Source organism: Bufo bufo, chromosome 7, assembly GCF_905171765.1.
Source record: "Bufo bufo chromosome 7, aBufBuf1.1, whole genome shotgun sequence".
Taxonomy (NCBI): domain Eukaryota; kingdom Metazoa; phylum Chordata; class Amphibia; order Anura; family Bufonidae; genus Bufo; species Bufo bufo.
Window position 1 is genome coordinate 24,518,161 of NC_053395.1, and position 15,524 is coordinate 24,533,684.

General features: G+C 44.9%; 2 protein-coding genes across 2 annotated transcripts; one reads left to right on the forward strand and one right to left on the reverse strand.

The window, feature by feature from the left end:
- Positions 1-166: 166 nt before the first annotated feature.
- On the reverse strand, positions 167-6,819 carry RPL3L (ribosomal protein L3 like). The gene is made up of 10 exons (XM_040441252.1): positions 6,677-6,819; positions 4,300-4,492; positions 3,265-3,433; positions 3,063-3,198; positions 2,616-2,802; positions 2,255-2,415; positions 1,493-1,594; positions 1,055-1,150; positions 580-699; positions 167-298 (listed from the first exon to the last, which is right to left on the reverse strand). The coding sequence occupies exons 1-10, from the start codon at positions 6,677-6,679 to the stop codon at positions 242-244; spliced, it is 1,224 nt and encodes a 407-aa protein (XP_040297186.1). The 5' UTR covers positions 6,680-6,819; the 3' UTR covers positions 167-241.
- Positions 6,820-9,082: 2,263 nt separating this feature from the next.
- Positions 9,083-14,474, forward strand: NDUFB10 (NADH:ubiquinone oxidoreductase subunit B10). The gene is made up of 4 exons (XM_040441171.1): positions 9,083-9,272; positions 9,995-10,133; positions 11,887-12,026; positions 14,298-14,474. Exons 1-4 carry the CDS (start codon positions 9,125-9,127, stop codon positions 14,387-14,389), a joined length of 519 nt encoding a protein of 172 aa, XP_040297105.1. The 5' UTR covers positions 9,083-9,124; the 3' UTR covers positions 14,390-14,474.
- The last annotated feature ends 1,050 nt before the right edge of the window (positions 14,475-15,524 follow it).

Here is a 15,524-nt window from a genome sequence, read left to right on the forward strand (position 1 = left end):
TCCCATGATCACCTGCAATCACTAGACGCAGGATACGCTCATGACACCTCCCATTAAAAGCATTGGGTCAAAGAGATCTCTCTGATTCCCCACATTACTTTCATCGGGCCTGGGGTCATAATAATCCCTTGGGGCAGGTACAAAAAAAATAGAGGGAGATAAATAGAACAGTAAACAACTTCATAAGGCCATTTTTATTACCATTCCTTGACCAATTAAACATAAAATGGCATCACCATGCCTACAGCTCCTCTGATGGTTCCAATTTTTCTTTTATCAGATGCTTCTTCTGTGGTCCCTGTAGGGGGAAGTGGGCGACAAAAGCCATTTGTCAAATAGTGACATCATCATTCTGAATTTACTCAATGCAATTTGCAATTCCACAAGGGTTCCCTCCAAAGTCTGAGTGCACCCAACTTTGTTCCATATCACCTATGGACTGTACAAGACAGCAGATACTTTACCTCCAGGAAAGGAGTCTAGAAATCCTGTCCTCAGTCATCAGACTCCCCACCAATCAGAATTATCTATTTGAAAAAACATAAATGTTTTTTGGTGAGGAAACCTCTATAGACCTACCATGAAAGCCCTCTTCTCCTGGTCTGTCTGGAAGCATCCATGGCCAAATTTAGATGTGGTGTCGATGAATTTCAGTTCAATGGGCTCCAAGGCACGACGACTTGTGTGGACCAACAAAGACTATGGGAGAAAGATCTTGGGTGAGTTACTGTATTTGACAAAAAACAATGAAAGAGTGACATCTTATTTTGAGGAAATGATGCCAAGATTCTTCCTCTTTAGTAGACTAATGGAGAGTCTACCAGACTAATGGCTAATGAACTCACACCATGGTTGACTTCATAGGCCTGATCTTTAGAATCACTGACCGAACGAGAATGGGTCAAGTTAGAAGGAGAGATGCTTAAATAAACAGAATGTGGAAATGCTTGTTCCAACCAATAAAATAAATATAGATGGTCTGACCAGTAATAATCACCTGTTGCCACTGTTTTTATTTGCATCATTTTCTTCTACCACCAGCACATTTTCTTACCTTCCTGAGGGTAAGGACACGCTTCTTGCTTCCTACGACACACCCCTTAACCATGACATAGTCGTTGTTTACTTGACCGTAATGTGGGAAACCTCCCTGGTGAACAGAAATTGTGAATATTAAAGTGTACTACTCTGCTGGGTCATCATCGCTGTCAACATGGTTGTATCGTAGAACATTCACTTTCAAGGATGATGTCCTCCATTGCTAGGCACTTTTGATGAGTCTGAGAAGTGGTAGGGACAACCACCATGTGACACCAGACTCTTCACTAGTATCTCAGGGGCCACTCAACAGAGCAGTCCTATAAATTATACATGACTTTTTGAAGTGACCAGGTAAAAAAAAATTCTGTGGTAACCCAGAAACATTGCTGGAGCTATAACAGTGCTCATATTGGTTATCTCCTTGACTTGAGGTTCTTACTAATTTACTTACCAGTGGTGTGATGGACTTGTTTGTGATGTCGTACTGTGTTGCTGCATTGTTCTTCACAACCTTTCCATCCACAAGGTGGATACCTCTGCCAATCCGATAAATCTTTTAGAAAAAAAAATAAGTCTAATCAGTAGACTATAAACATAGTACTTGGTGTGATCCTCAAAAGGCACCAAGATATTTCTTAAGCTGAAAGGGGCACTCTGGTGACTCAGATCCCCTTGTGATATTGGCAGGCAGGGTGAAGGCATTTAAAAAAAAAAGACTCACCTATCACTGAAGGTGATAATAAGGTGCATTTAGACGGCACACAACACTTGCTACGACCCAGCAGAAACTAGAAGCCAAGGATAAGGGAATATAGTGCTGGAACTGGCCAAGTAAGCCTTTTTTTAAACTCCTGCCCTCTGCCTGGCATCCAGTCTCAGAGTGACCATACACTTTAGATGTTGGCCAAACACTCCACCATATGCCTTCTGACTCCCCATATGCTGTGCCAAACATTCTTGTGCTTATGATGGGGAAAGGGGAATAAGCTGTTGAAATTCTACATGCCCCATTTCTTTTGCTATTTTTGGAGACCCCCAAAGACATTAGATAGTCAGCCGGTCCTGCCAAAATCATATGTGCATGGCCACCTCTAAATGGGCTTTGCTGTTCTGACCTGCTCATGCACTAGATGTATTTTTTACTACACATATCCATCCTCCAAAATACAGATCAATAATCATCTGTTTTTGCATCCAAAAATACTTCATGTACCTTCTTGTTGATCTCTGTACGATGGTGGTAGCCCTTCTGTCCAGCTCGGCCTATGGTGTAGGAAACACGAGCAGGGTGCCAGGCTCCAATGCAGGCTATCTTACGTAAACCCTTGTGTGTTTTGCGAGGTAACTTCTTGGTGTGCCAACGTGAAGTTACACCTAATACAAAATGAATAGCAAATATTGCTCTGCTATCCTCATCATCTATATTACCTCAGTAAAATGTTCTTGATGTGTATGTTCCTCTGTCTCTTGGTATCAAAAATTGACCATTAACCTTCCTTTAGTGGTTTAATAACCAGACCTAGAAAGAGGGTATGCTTTTTGGGGTAGTTGACCGATAGACCATGTTCCATCACCTTTCATTCCCTTTCCCTTGGTTACACCGATTACATCGATCATCTCATCCTGGCCAAAGACGGTGCTCACTGGGATTTGCTTTTCCAGTTTTTCATGGGCCCAGTCTACCTTTTCAGAGATGGTCCCACCATTAAGCTGGATCTCCATGACGTGTGCCTTCTTTTGCCGTAAGGGCAGGAGTTTCATCTGCAGAAAAGAAGGTCAATGACTTTTAAGGGTCAAAATATTAAAATTGAATCGAATCACGAGTCTTGGATACTCTTCATGGTTTTGGTCAAGTAGGTGGAGCAGAAGGAGGTAGCATCTTCATCTCTAACAATTAGCCGTGTGCTCACTATGATCCCATTGGAAAGGTTCTCCTTCTCACTACTCCACTTGCTTGACCAAAAACTGGAGTTATGAATTAGGACAGAGACTACTCTTTTTCACCCATGACTTTTCCTTACCTGAGTATGCACTATAACCCGGATAACCTTGCAGTATTTCTTCATGGCAGCAAAGTCTTTTTCAAGCTGTTTCTTGCCTTGTTCATCCTGCCATTTCTTGCAATACTTTGTAAAGGCCTTCTTCTTGCTCTTATACCTAAAGAACATTAATTATCGTAAAAGAGTCCAGCTTGGCAAACATTTCCACCCTTGGCACACCTACCAATTCCTATAGAAGCGTCTCTTGCATTCATCGCTGATGTGCTCAGCAAATATGGTCTTCAAACCTCTCAAGCCTCGAGGAGTCTCCACATATCCCACTATCCCCACCATGATCAGTGGAGGGGTTTCTATGATCGTTACTGCTTCTACTTCTTCACGCTTAGAAACCTCTAAATTAATAAAACATGAAGTAATTCAATTATGTATTTACTTATTGAAGCATCGGAAATCATTTGCTTTAGTGTTGAGAAATGGCCATGCTCTCTTTTCTTCTGCAGGAAAAAGCTCAGTCCTAGTTGTGGATGAGGCTCTTTTCTACTCTGAGATAAAGCTCAGTCTTACTTTAGGATAAGGTCTTCCCTTCTCTACGATATAGTCAGTCTTAGGAAAAAGCTCTTCTCTACGATACAGCTCAGTCTTACTTTAAGATAAGGCTTTTCCCTTCTCTATGATGCAGCTCAGTCTTACTTTTGGATAAGGCTCTTCTCTATTCTAGGATAAAGCTCAGTCTTGCTTTAGGATAAGGCCCTGGAATAAAGCTCAGTCATATTAAGACAAGACTGTTCCCTAATTTAGTTTACATTCAGTCTTACACTTAGATTAGTCACTTCCCTGCTCTAGGATAAAGTCCAGTCTTACTTTTAGGTAAGGATCTTTTCTACTAGGCTCTTCTCAAATCTAGGATAAAGCTTAGTCCTACATTAGAATAAAGCTCTTCCACATTCTGGTATACAGCCCATTCTTGCTTTAGGATAACGCTCTTTTCTACTCTAGAACAAAGTTCAGTCCTACTTTTGAATAAGATTCTGGGATCAAGCTTAGTCTTACTTTAGGACAAGGCTCTTCCCTACTTTTAGATAAGGATCTTCTCTACTGTTGGATAAAGCTCAGTCCTATTTTAGATAAGACCTATTCTACTTTAGAATACCGTTAAGTCTACTTTTGGATAAAGCTCTTCTCTAGGAGAGGACTTATAGTCAAAGGAGGATGTTGAGTGATGTAGCATAATTTTGTGTCACGTGTATTGTTAACATACTAAGTCCCGGTCGGTGGATCTCCCGCAGAGTGTGGGTCATCCCAGCCTTGTAGCCGAGGAAGGCTGTAAGGTGAACAGGTTTGCTAGGGTCATCTTTTGGCCAAGTCTTCACTTTACCCCGGTGACGTTTGCTCCGCTTATGGGGTAAGAACCCAAGATGTCCATGACGGGGAGCTGAGAACTTACGATGAGACTGCACGGGAATTATAAAAGAGCTTAGACCATTTGTTATTAATGCAGATAACGTTTTTTGAAGAAAATGTAAAGGCTACTGATACTAGATTGTACAGCACAATTTCAGTAAAATAACCCGATTAAGACTTTCTGCTGCAATCGGGATCCTCAGAAATAGATAATCCCAGAATTTTTGGTGAAACTGTTATTCTATTATACAGGCTCATATTTCTTTTCCGCCAGCAATGGGAACAACTTCACATTCAGATTAATGAAAAAGAGACTGTTTGGCTTCAGGGATCGATTCTATAGGAAAGTTATAACAGACTATTTGATTGTAGAACAAGAAGAACCTCCTTATAAACACTCGTAGCTGCTATGTGGACGTGCAGCGGGGTAAAATGATCCATCTGTCCCTGTGAGGTGAACATTCTGTAAATATATCAGATGATATCTACTGACTGCACATACACGGTGCAAGAGCGTGTAAACTCCAGAAAGATATTCTCACATTAACTGTGACTAGAACATGGGATATCATATATTATAAGGTGGTGGAGTCTTGGCCATTAACAACCCTAGAGCTCCCCAACGTTATTTTCCCCCTGTGTGTCATGCATCTCCCCATTCCTCCCCTTCTTTTTCTCTCTTCTATCTACCCCCTTCCCTTTTTTTTTTACCTTTACCTCTACTGCCCTTCCATCCTTTCTTAACTGCCTTGTCCTCCATTTCTACCCCACTTCCCCTTCATTCCCTTTTCATCTCATCTCCTTTCCATCACTCTCTTCTCCTCTAAGTTCCCCTCTTTTTTCCCTCCTCTCCTTTACTCGCTACTCTTTCCTTCCAATCATTCACCCCCCCCCCCCATTCAGCCTCCTCTCCTGTAAGCTTCACTCTACTCTTCTTCCTGTCTACTTCTTTAAACTCCTCACCTCCTCTTCCCTCTAATCTCACCTTCCCATCTTCTACGCCTCTCCTCTCCTCTCCCAGTCCTCTTCTTTTCCCTACCTTCCCTCAACTCTCATGTTTCCTTCTCATCCCTCTTCCTCTCCACTTCTCTATCGTTTACCCCATTCTCTTCTTCCCTTCTATTCTTTCCTCCCCATCCCCTCTTCTCTCATATATCTTATCTCCTCCATCTTCCCCCTTTTCTTACTTCTTGCCTCTATTTCCTCTGTTCTTTCCTTCATATCCCTCCTCACTTATTATTCGCTCTCTTGACTTTCTTTTCTCCACCCTCCCATCACATTTTCTCTTTCCATCCCATGGCACTGAATTTTCCCAAACGTAACTTTATCTTGAAACCCCTCAACTACCTGTATTTTTTAGCATTCAAATACAAAATACCTGAAGTCTTTGGTTATGGGTGGGAAGTGAAGGTTACTGGCGAGGACAACTTGGAAGAGTTGGAATGACCTATGGTTGACTACTGAGGGGGCACTTGATGTGTTTTGCATTTAAGAACATCATACTGTATATACAAGAAAATCTACCCCTGTAGTAATATGTTTTTTCTCGTGATACATTCCCTTTAAGGATTCCTAAAGTGATAATCACTTGTTTATTTCAGGAGTGTATGAGGCAAGTCAATTGAATGGAAGTCAATTTCTTACAACATGGTGGACTTTCCAAACTTTTCCAAACATTTCCATATACACTTTGGTGCTCTACTGCCTTCTCAGGAGTCACGAACAGACTCCCCAATGTTGCCCAAAAGGGGCCTCAGTGGAACTGGTTAACACCCCCTTAATAAAAAAAGCTAAGTTTCAAAAAGTTTATAAAAACACCAATCTTAAATGGAAGGTTCTAGGTGGACGTCCTTCACAATGGCTGCTAGAAACACAATCTTTCAATTGTAAAGAGGCACAAATGATTCACATTACTGCGGATTATATATATATAAGGTCCTCAATTCCTAAAAATACAGTCATGCAACCCAATCCCCTGAATACCTAGCGAGCACTTTGTAGATAAGTGTATGGTATCTCCTCTTTCATATATCACCCGCTAGGTGGCCCTTCATGGATACTGAAGAAGGGAAATCTTACAAATTAGAAGAAAATGACTATTTACCAGTCAAACCCCATGGTCCAAGACCATAACATAATCTTTCCCACTTGGAGGGGTTAACCCCACTTCACTCTGCTACATCTATGAGGAGGTTAATATTAAATTGCCGAGCTTTGTTAAGAGACATACAGACCATAGGACTTGTCCTGGAGCTGGCTGCTGGAGGAAGGAGACCTTTGCCAAGTGCTGATCCAACCGTGATACTTAAGAAGTTGGAGGTACAAATTTAGCTTCAGGCTTCATAAGCTTCTATATTCATTTCAGAGGCAAGGGGTATGCTGGGAACCCTTGCTATTAATCAGGAATGTCCTACGGGAGGGAAGGTCGGTTGTCAGAGTAGTCAGTTCCCAGGGGAACGTTAACCTAGAAAGGTGGCACCATTTGCACAGAGCTTGTTATTGTGAGGTCCGCTGTCATTCTATCACCTGCTCTATTATGAGCGAATGAGGGCATTGGCTTTCTTCTCTACATGAATAATATGAAAGTCCCTTGTGGCGTAGACAACAAGCTGGTGTATCAGAAGGTGTGGAAAAAATCCATGCCACCATACATCCCACATCCTACTTGTTTGGGGAGGAGTGGGGTGAAATTACTTCTTAAAGAGGACCCGTCCCCTCTCCAGACATGTCTGTTTTAGTAACCACTTGGATTCCCCATGAAATAACAATTCTGGAGCATCTAGTCTTATGACTTTATGTTGTGCCATTCCTCTATTATCCCTTCAAGAAAAGTATTGAATTCCCAGCAGTCTGCAATAAAGGTCCAGCTGGGTGTTACCAGTTGGGGGGGGGGGGGGTGCACTTGCGGCATTGATTGGATAATGTCAGACTGTGCACGGACACCCCATCTAACTGGTAGAACCAAGATGGATCTTGACTGCAAACTGCCGGTAATTCATTTATACATTTCTAGTAGGGATAATAGAGGAATGGCACAACATAGAGTCATCAGAATAGATGCTCCAGGATTTTTATTCCCTGGGGAAGGCAAGTAGGTTGTGAGAGGTGTAGTCAGACCTCTTACGATAAAAAAAAAAAGAGGATTTTTTGGCCCTGAGTGGTATACATGGCTCCACTCGGATGGTGGAAAGAATCAGGAGGACACAGCTGTAACTTACACAATAAATCTTCCCAGTAAACCGTCACAGGCTGCCCATTGACATCATCCACCGTCATGGTCTCAGTAGTGCACATACACTTATCTATCCCTCGCTGGCATCGTACATGGTAAATCACATATCCTTATAGGATGGCATAAGAAGCTAGGCCTAGTGCTAGGCCTTATAATATTACAGCAGCGCTGCCATGTTATCGCAATAGTCACATAACAATCCGACTAGGCGGTATCGCCACGCTGACAGGGTCAAACAGTAACCCAAAGCAACACCTTTTCTGTAAGACGGGGCAAGGCCAGAAACCACGGCAATTTCTGCCGCAGTCTTTCAGCGTGAATGCTGTGGACCCGCTCACGGTTTAGCCGCACTGAATGGAAGGACACGTCCTTTCATGGCGCAGTCTTGGCATTAAACCACCGGCCGCGCAAACAGCAGCATCCCTTTAAGAACAATGGGCGGTGGACTCCGAGGGCTTTTGGGTACGGAATCAGCACCAAAATTCAGGTGTGAACAGGGCCTTTCTGTCTTGTGTGATGCTGTAGTTTTGCTAGTCCTCATTGCATCTGACATCGACAGACAAGAAAAATAAAAATTATTTTCACCTCTATGGGGAGAGAACCACTGTTAAAATTGCGCACGTCATGTGACCCTAAAGATTAGGTTATTATAAAAATGCCACCTTTACTAGGCAAAGCTGGATCACTTTCAAAATAGTTGCCTAGCAACAGGTGCTGCTGCCAGTGGCTGGCTACACGGGATGTTCAAGACCAGAGTAGTCACCCACCATCAGCACTTCCTGCTCAATTTATCCAGAAAAGACAAGAGTGTACAGAATTTGTTATTTTTAACACTGTGGTTTATTGGACAGGCTGGGGTAACCAGCAAAATAATTTTGGGGAGGATTTGGCAAAACTAGTGCACAGTAGTGAACTAGTTACCCATAGCAACCAATGAGAATGCTGCTTTCATTTTCCAAATGCCATTTGTAAAATAAAAGCTGAATTCTGATTGGTTGCTATGAGGCTTTTTGTCGATGCAGTGACAAAACTCTGCTGGACTAAATTTAATGTACGGATTTGAGAAGATAATTTAACCCAATATCTAATGGGCTGCAGTACATTTTACAGATCTAAAGCTCCCCCTGCCGGTAAATAAATGACACAACCATATAGAACGAAACACGAGGGGGGGGGGGGGAAATGAAATCGAGGCCTGAAACGCAAACCAAGCTGCGATTGGTTAAAAGGTACCACGTGACCTAAATAGCTGTCCTACAGCGCCTGTTCTGTCACAGTCACATTATTTCATTATAATGAAATGGGAGAATTACCTCATTAGGTACTTTAAAAAAAAGATATAAAAATAGATTAAATTGACGCCGACATTGTCTTGTAGCGCAGTGGCCGGCAGCTGTGGGGTCCTGCGTCCGCCATAGTCCTTGTGACAGGGGTCGGGGTGACCTGAGAGATGCCGGAGCCCGTGGATAGAGATGTGTACCCGGAGCCTCCGCGGCAGACCCCGGTACCGAACCGACAGTCCACACTTCCGGACCCGGTACCTCTGCTGGCCGGCCTGTTCAGCTATGCCATAGATAAGCCGGTCACAGCCTTCCACGGTGAGCAGAGTCCGGGAATGACCCTACAATCTAATGCTGGGACCTGTAGTCCTACAAACCAGTGGTTTATGTGGCCTCCCACTAGAAGGGCTTGGGGGTTCTACAACTTCCTTTTCAATATCTCTGTTTTCTGTCAGTGAATAAGGAGCATTGTTGACCTCCTGAGGCTGAAAATTCATGCAGACCTAATACTTCCCACAGCTGAGGGTTTGTTACCATTGCATCTAGTCCAGACAATCCTGTGTGAGCTCAATGTATCGTCTGCACAACTCTGTTTCTTGTCCGGTTTGTTACAGTGTATCGGTACAGGCAAAGCTGAGCACTGTCGCTCACAGAGGACTCCTGCCGCTGCATGCAACTGTAGCAAACCCTCAGCAGTATTACATCTGTGCAGGTTTTTAGTTTCTGGATGGCAAGATTGACTTTCTCACAGCAAGCAGAGGTAGGGTGTGCAAAGTATATCAGAAAGTTGTGTAACGGCTTGATAAAGGTAGACGGCGCCCCCTTAAATTGCACGAAGAGGGTGAAGCTTGGTCAAAGGGGTGGGGATGATGGCAGCCCTTTAATTTTGGGAATTGGTGGGGGGTCCAGTTCCATATGACACAACAGGTGCAGGATTTGTCCTAATTGCCGCCCGTTGACCCCCTAGTAGCCAGAGCCCCTGTAATAGCAGAGCCTTTGCTTTAGGGGGCGCTCAGTACTGTCTATCATCTCTATTACAGATTGGGTGGAAAGTCAGCGAGCGCCGAGAAGGATTCACTACTATCACCGAGAGTTCAGACGAGTCCCCGACCTGTCCCAGTGCCTGGAGGACGACTACGTCTGCCACTACGAGGCCAACAAGCAATTCAAAAGGGACTAGTGAGTACCAGTCCTTCCAGAAGGTAGTCACACTGGCCCAGCATGCACACAGACAGACGGACACGTAAAGAGGAGCACTCTGCAGATCTCACAATGCAAACTGCATACGTTATTAAGGAGGTACTCCGGACTACAGATGTCCATGACCTATCCATGTCAGATCCCACTGACAGTCACACCACCGGAAGCTGACCATGCAAAAAACAGAAGGCTCGTCCACTGTGCAGGTGTACCGCATGGGAACTGAGCTGCAGAACCCCGCACAACCGCCATACGGTATATGGAGCCTTCTGCTTCCGCTCTGTACACTGTATAGTATCCGGTGCCACGGCAGCCACAAAACGGCCTATCCGTAGGGTGCCTGACCTGCACCGATCTGGAGGACAAGTCATCAATATCTGTAGTTCAGAGAACCCCTTTAAATAGATCCATTTCCGAATTACTGTAAATTTATTTTTTATTTTTCCTGCCTGATATTAAAGGGCTTGTCCAGAAGGGAAAACGTTTTTAGCACCGTGCCTAAAGAAGCAGTACTCGCCCTCTCCGATCCCCCGCGGCTCCTGTTTGGGATGCTTACTGGGTCCTCGCTGGTCCATCCTTCCCGGGCCAGTTCCAGCATGCGGGGAATGTCAGGAAAAGCGCGCGCTCTGCTGATCGGCCATTTAAAGTATTAGTCGCTGCGGAGTGGGACATTGCTTGTAAGTGTGCAGCGTTCCTGCGCGCTGAGCAGTGCAAACTATCGGGAGGCCATGGCCGACTTCAAACAGCTGATCAGTGGTGAATCCAAGAGTCAGACCCCAGCATTAATCTATTGTCCTCCGATTCCGCCATTTTCGACTCCACAATAGCTGACAATCCAATGTGTATGGGGAACCCCCGACTCTCCCCCAGCAGTGGTACAGAAGGATCAGAGACGTAGTCACTGGGTTTTAAGCAGTTGTCATAGAAGCCTGGGGTCATGTTAAGACTCCAATTTCACCACCTTGCAAGGATATAATAGGATGGAAGTAAATTCCCCATACACTGCAGTACGGAAGTATTGCAGTGTATTGTACAAACAATCACATGTGTTTATATATTTTTTTCACCCCATAAATTATTATTATTAATAAAATTATATATATATATATATATATATATATATATGTGTGTGTATATATATATATATATATATGTTTTGTAATAAATTAAAGGGGTTTTCGGTGGGGGTCCTGGGAGTCAGACCAGCTGTACGAAGAGGCAGCAACACTTTGTGAGCACTTAGGCCTCTTCCTAGGCCATGTAATGCCGTGTTCATCAGTCACGTGACCTAGGGGCTGAGCCGTAATACCAAGCACAGCCGCCAAACAATGTGTGGCGCTAGGCTTGGTAAGCTACAAGGAGGCCATGACTTCCTCAAGCTGTTGATCAGCTGGGATGCTGGGAGTTGTTCTCCCACTGACCTCATATTTATCATCCCTTTAAATTGTAAAATGTACAACTCGTCCTGCAGACATCAAAGCTTCATACTATTCTGGCACTCAAGGGTTAATAGTGACGGTAACTATTAGCTGCCTCTCCCACCTAAATTGCAGTCAACCATAGGCGATGCAGCATCAGGTCTGAACCGGCTACAGCAGACTGTCTTCTGATAGGTCATCAGAGCGCGGCAGGAGATGACATCATCAGGGGGTCCGAGAGAATGAAAGGAGCTGCAGATTGTATAAAATTTCCCACAATCTTTTACTGCCTTTCTTCCCTTTCTGTCTTGCAGCCTCGTGGATCAGGAGATTGTGAAGATCATGCGGGAACGCGTGACAGCCTGCAGGTCAAGAGAAGGAGAGAGCGCCGACCAGAACTGCGCGCCGCTGCTCGAACAGTACGCCGAAGTCTGCAAGGCTTATAAAGCCAGATGTAAGGCTCTGCTCTCCACGGTGATGTTAGTCTGATGTCCACGTCTACACAGACCACTGTGTGTTATGATGTCCACTTTAAAGGGAGTCTGTCACCAACCTGACCGGTTTTAAACCGATCACATAGTTCAGTGGGACACAAAGACATGACACATATGGTACCTTTGTTTCGTTTTTCAGATCATTCAAATTTTTATCATATGCTAATGAGCCGTCACAAGTGCCCAGGGGCGGAGAGTTTGCTGAAAGTGCCCAAGTTCCCCCGCCTAACTCCGCCCCTCAGTAAGCTCAGGCCAGCCCTGTGGCTCTGACATCATATTTCCCTATAGGCCGTTCGTGCATCGCACTACATATCTCTGTGCCTCTTCCCACTGTGGGCAGAACACTGCGCATTTCCGGGCCCGGCAGCGATGCGCGAACGGCCTATAGGGATATATGATGTCACAGAGCCACAGGGCTGGCCTGAGCTTACTCTCCGCCCCTGGGCACTTGTGACGGCTCATTAGCATATCATAAAAACAACTTTTTGGGCGATTTGGATGATCTGAAAAACTAAACAAGGTAACATCTGTGTCATGTCTTTGTGTCCCACTGAACTATGTGATCGGCTTAAAACCGGTCAGGTTGGTGACAGACTCCCTTTAAAGAGAGTCTGACAGCAGCGTTCACCATGCTGAACTGCTGACTGCACTGGGTAGGGTGGTACAAACTACCTTTTGCTTATCTTTTATTATCAGGGTTAGTGTGAATGTGAACTTTTATTCTGCCAGGCTCTACTCCTGCAAATGGCCAGGGGGTGGAGCTTCGTTGGGAATTGCGCTCTGTATTGAGCTGCTTGTATTGAGTTTTGTACGAGTGCAGCAGTCTCTTCTCTGTTTACCTGCTTGCTGTGGACATCGCAGCGGCGAGCAGTGTAGTTACACCTAAGCCGTCCCCATTCCCTTAAACAGACGGAGCCGTCCCATAGAAGTGAATGGGAACGCTATAGTTGTAATTGCGCTGCGCAGGTAAAACAGTGAGGAGAAGGCAGCTCTCCTACTAGTGCTTCTTTCTCTTCAAACAGCTGATCAGAATCAGACCCCCGCTGAGCTGATAACGACGACCTATCCTGAGCATAGGTCAATAGGCTGGCGTGAATTGAGCTTCGGATCATAGATCTGAAGTCTATTCGTTCAAACACTTTGTTTTAACTCTGTACCTGTCTCCGTACAGCATTACAATGTATGGCCTCCTCCGTCGAAGCAAAATTAGTTTCCGCCGAAGTCGCGCGAGACGGTGAATTAATTCTTTGTCTGCATCTTTAAAAAAAATCCCCCCCCCCCCCCCCCCCCCCCCCCCCCCCCTCCTTATGCTTATCCCTGTCCAGTAGTCAGCAGATGAATTTACTGACACGGAGTCATGAGAACCATGCAATTGCCAAAACACAGTCGTATCGTCCTCTGTGTCTCCTTCCCTGCAATGTATGATTAGTGCAGGGGAAGAAGTCACAGGCTGAACTCGCTTGTTACAGCAGGACATATAGGCGCCTGGAAAGTTGAGTAACAAGTATACCCCTTCACTGCCCTAGACCACCAGGGCCTTCTCCAGTTATCTGTTCATTCCCTTAGACCACCAGGGCCTTCTCCAGTTATCTGTTCATTCCCTTAGACCACCAGGGCCTTCTCCAGTTATGCTTTCCCTGTTATGGACCATCAAGGACTTTAACAAATAATTCATTCGCTGCTCTAGGCAACCAGTGACTTTGCCAACTATCCCTTCACTTCTCTTGACCAACAGGGCTTTTACCAGCTATCCTAGACCACCAAGGACTTTATAAACTATCTGTTCACTGCCCTAGACTACTAGGTACTTTGCTGAGCTCCTGTGGTGTTCTGCTTGCTGCCGCTGTGTATTTGGGAATTGTTTTCCCTAGATTAGATTACTGCACCAGGTCTGATGTAAAGCCTGTTCTGCAGATTGCATTTTACTAGACACTAACAATGGAACGTACAGAGATCTGAGTATAGGTGTCAGCAGAACTGTGAATTCAGCTCTGGATGAGAATAAAGCCTCAGATAACACATGGGTTCTATAATAAAAAAAAATGCAGTCATTTCCTATTCAAATGTATCCTTGAATTAATACTAGTGCTGTTTATGGTAGCCTGTTTGCGATCAGCTCTGTCCTTCCACAATACAGGCTGCTGTAAATGGCGACTGTACTCTGCGGACACCACATGCTGTTGTCTGATGCCTGTGGACCACTTCCCTAATATTTTAATCTTCCTTTTCAGATGAAGACCTTGGATTTTACGGCGGGGCCAGGAAATGCATGATGAAGCAGAAAGAGAGGATGATGGAGGAGAGGAAGGCAGCGGCGGAATAAATAACTCCTGTACATTTTGTGTTTCACAATGGAACAATTAAAACTGAAGAATGAAAATAAAGATCTGGAGATCAGTTCTCTGGTGTCTGTGATCAGATCTGGTGCTTTCAGACACCACATGACAAGTAGAGACTAGACTAGAGTCCTGCCGACTTATTGAGCATCTCGGGTGTTTCAGGTTTAGGCCTCAAACACACGACTGTATTTTGTATCTGATCTGCATTTTTTTGCAGATTGCACATGGACCCATGTATTTCTATGGGTCAGCAAAAAAAAAAACTCATCCGTGTGCTGTCCGCAAATTATAGAACATGTCCTTTTCTTGCCCATATGGTGACAAGAATAGTCATTTGTAGTGAGGAAAAGTGTGGACCACAATACAGACATGGTTGTGTGCATCAGGCCTTAAAGGGCATCTGTCAGCAGTTTTGTACCTATGACACTGGCTGACCTTTTACATGTGCGCTTGGCAGCTGAAGGCATCTGTGTTGGTCCCATGTTCATATGTGCCCGCATTGCTGAGAAAAATGAGGTTTTAGTATATGCAAATGAGCCTCTAGGAGCAATGGGGGCGTTGCCGTTACACCTGGAGGCTCTGCAACTGCTACACACTCTGCACTTTCTGTAAACGTGATCATGTCTGCCTGGTGCAGTTAATGTGGAGAGGTCATGTCAGTAATTGCCCCGCTGCAGCTTTGGTACCTCACAGCGCCATCCACTGGGTAGTGGACAGAACTGGTTACTGCAGTGCGGCTCCCCTTCGTAAAACACCTCAATGGAGAGTAGCACTCGCCGGATCTTACGGTCGTCCGGAATGCAGCAGCCCACCTGGAGCCCTAGATCCACAAAGGCTCCTGAATACACAGTCCAATAAGCGATGATGGAGGCAGCATGTCCGATGAATATCCCTTTATTGGGAACTGCTCCCCTTCATGTTCATGGCAGTATGCGTTCACGTCACACATTGCACCCGTGTGAAAGGGGCCTAAGGCGTATTGTGTACACCAGGGTGCGGGTGCCGCCTCTGGCACCTGTGCTATAGGTTCGCCACCACTGCCCTACAATGTAGAAAGGTCAGCCTTCTGAAGCAGCAGCACTCCCATGGGTTGTGTCTGGCATCACTGCGACATAGGGG

Excerpts from the sequence above, each read along its gene's own strand:
- RPL3L (XM_040441252.1), bottom strand. Across the intron at positions 1,595-2,254 it reads GTACAGAGATCAACAAGAAG|ATTTATCGGATTGGCAGAGG; the intron begins GTACATGAAGTA and ends TTTTTCTAAAAG. Across the intron at positions 700-1,054 it reads GTGTCCTTACCCTCAGGAAG|TCTTTGTTGGTCCACACAAG; the intron begins GTAAGAAAATGT and ends TTTCTCCCATAG.
- NDUFB10 (XM_040441171.1), top strand. The coding sequence starts at position 9,125 with ATGCCGGAGCCCGTGGATAGAGATGTGTACCCGGAGCCTCCGCGGCAG. Across the intron at positions 9,273-9,994 it reads GCCGGTCACAGCCTTCCACG|ATTGGGTGGAAAGTCAGCGA; the intron begins GTGAGCAGAGTC and ends TCTCTATTACAG. Across the intron at positions 12,027-14,297 it reads CAAGGCTTATAAAGCCAGAT|ATGAAGACCTTGGATTTTAC; the intron begins GTAAGGCTCTGC and ends CTTCCTTTTCAG.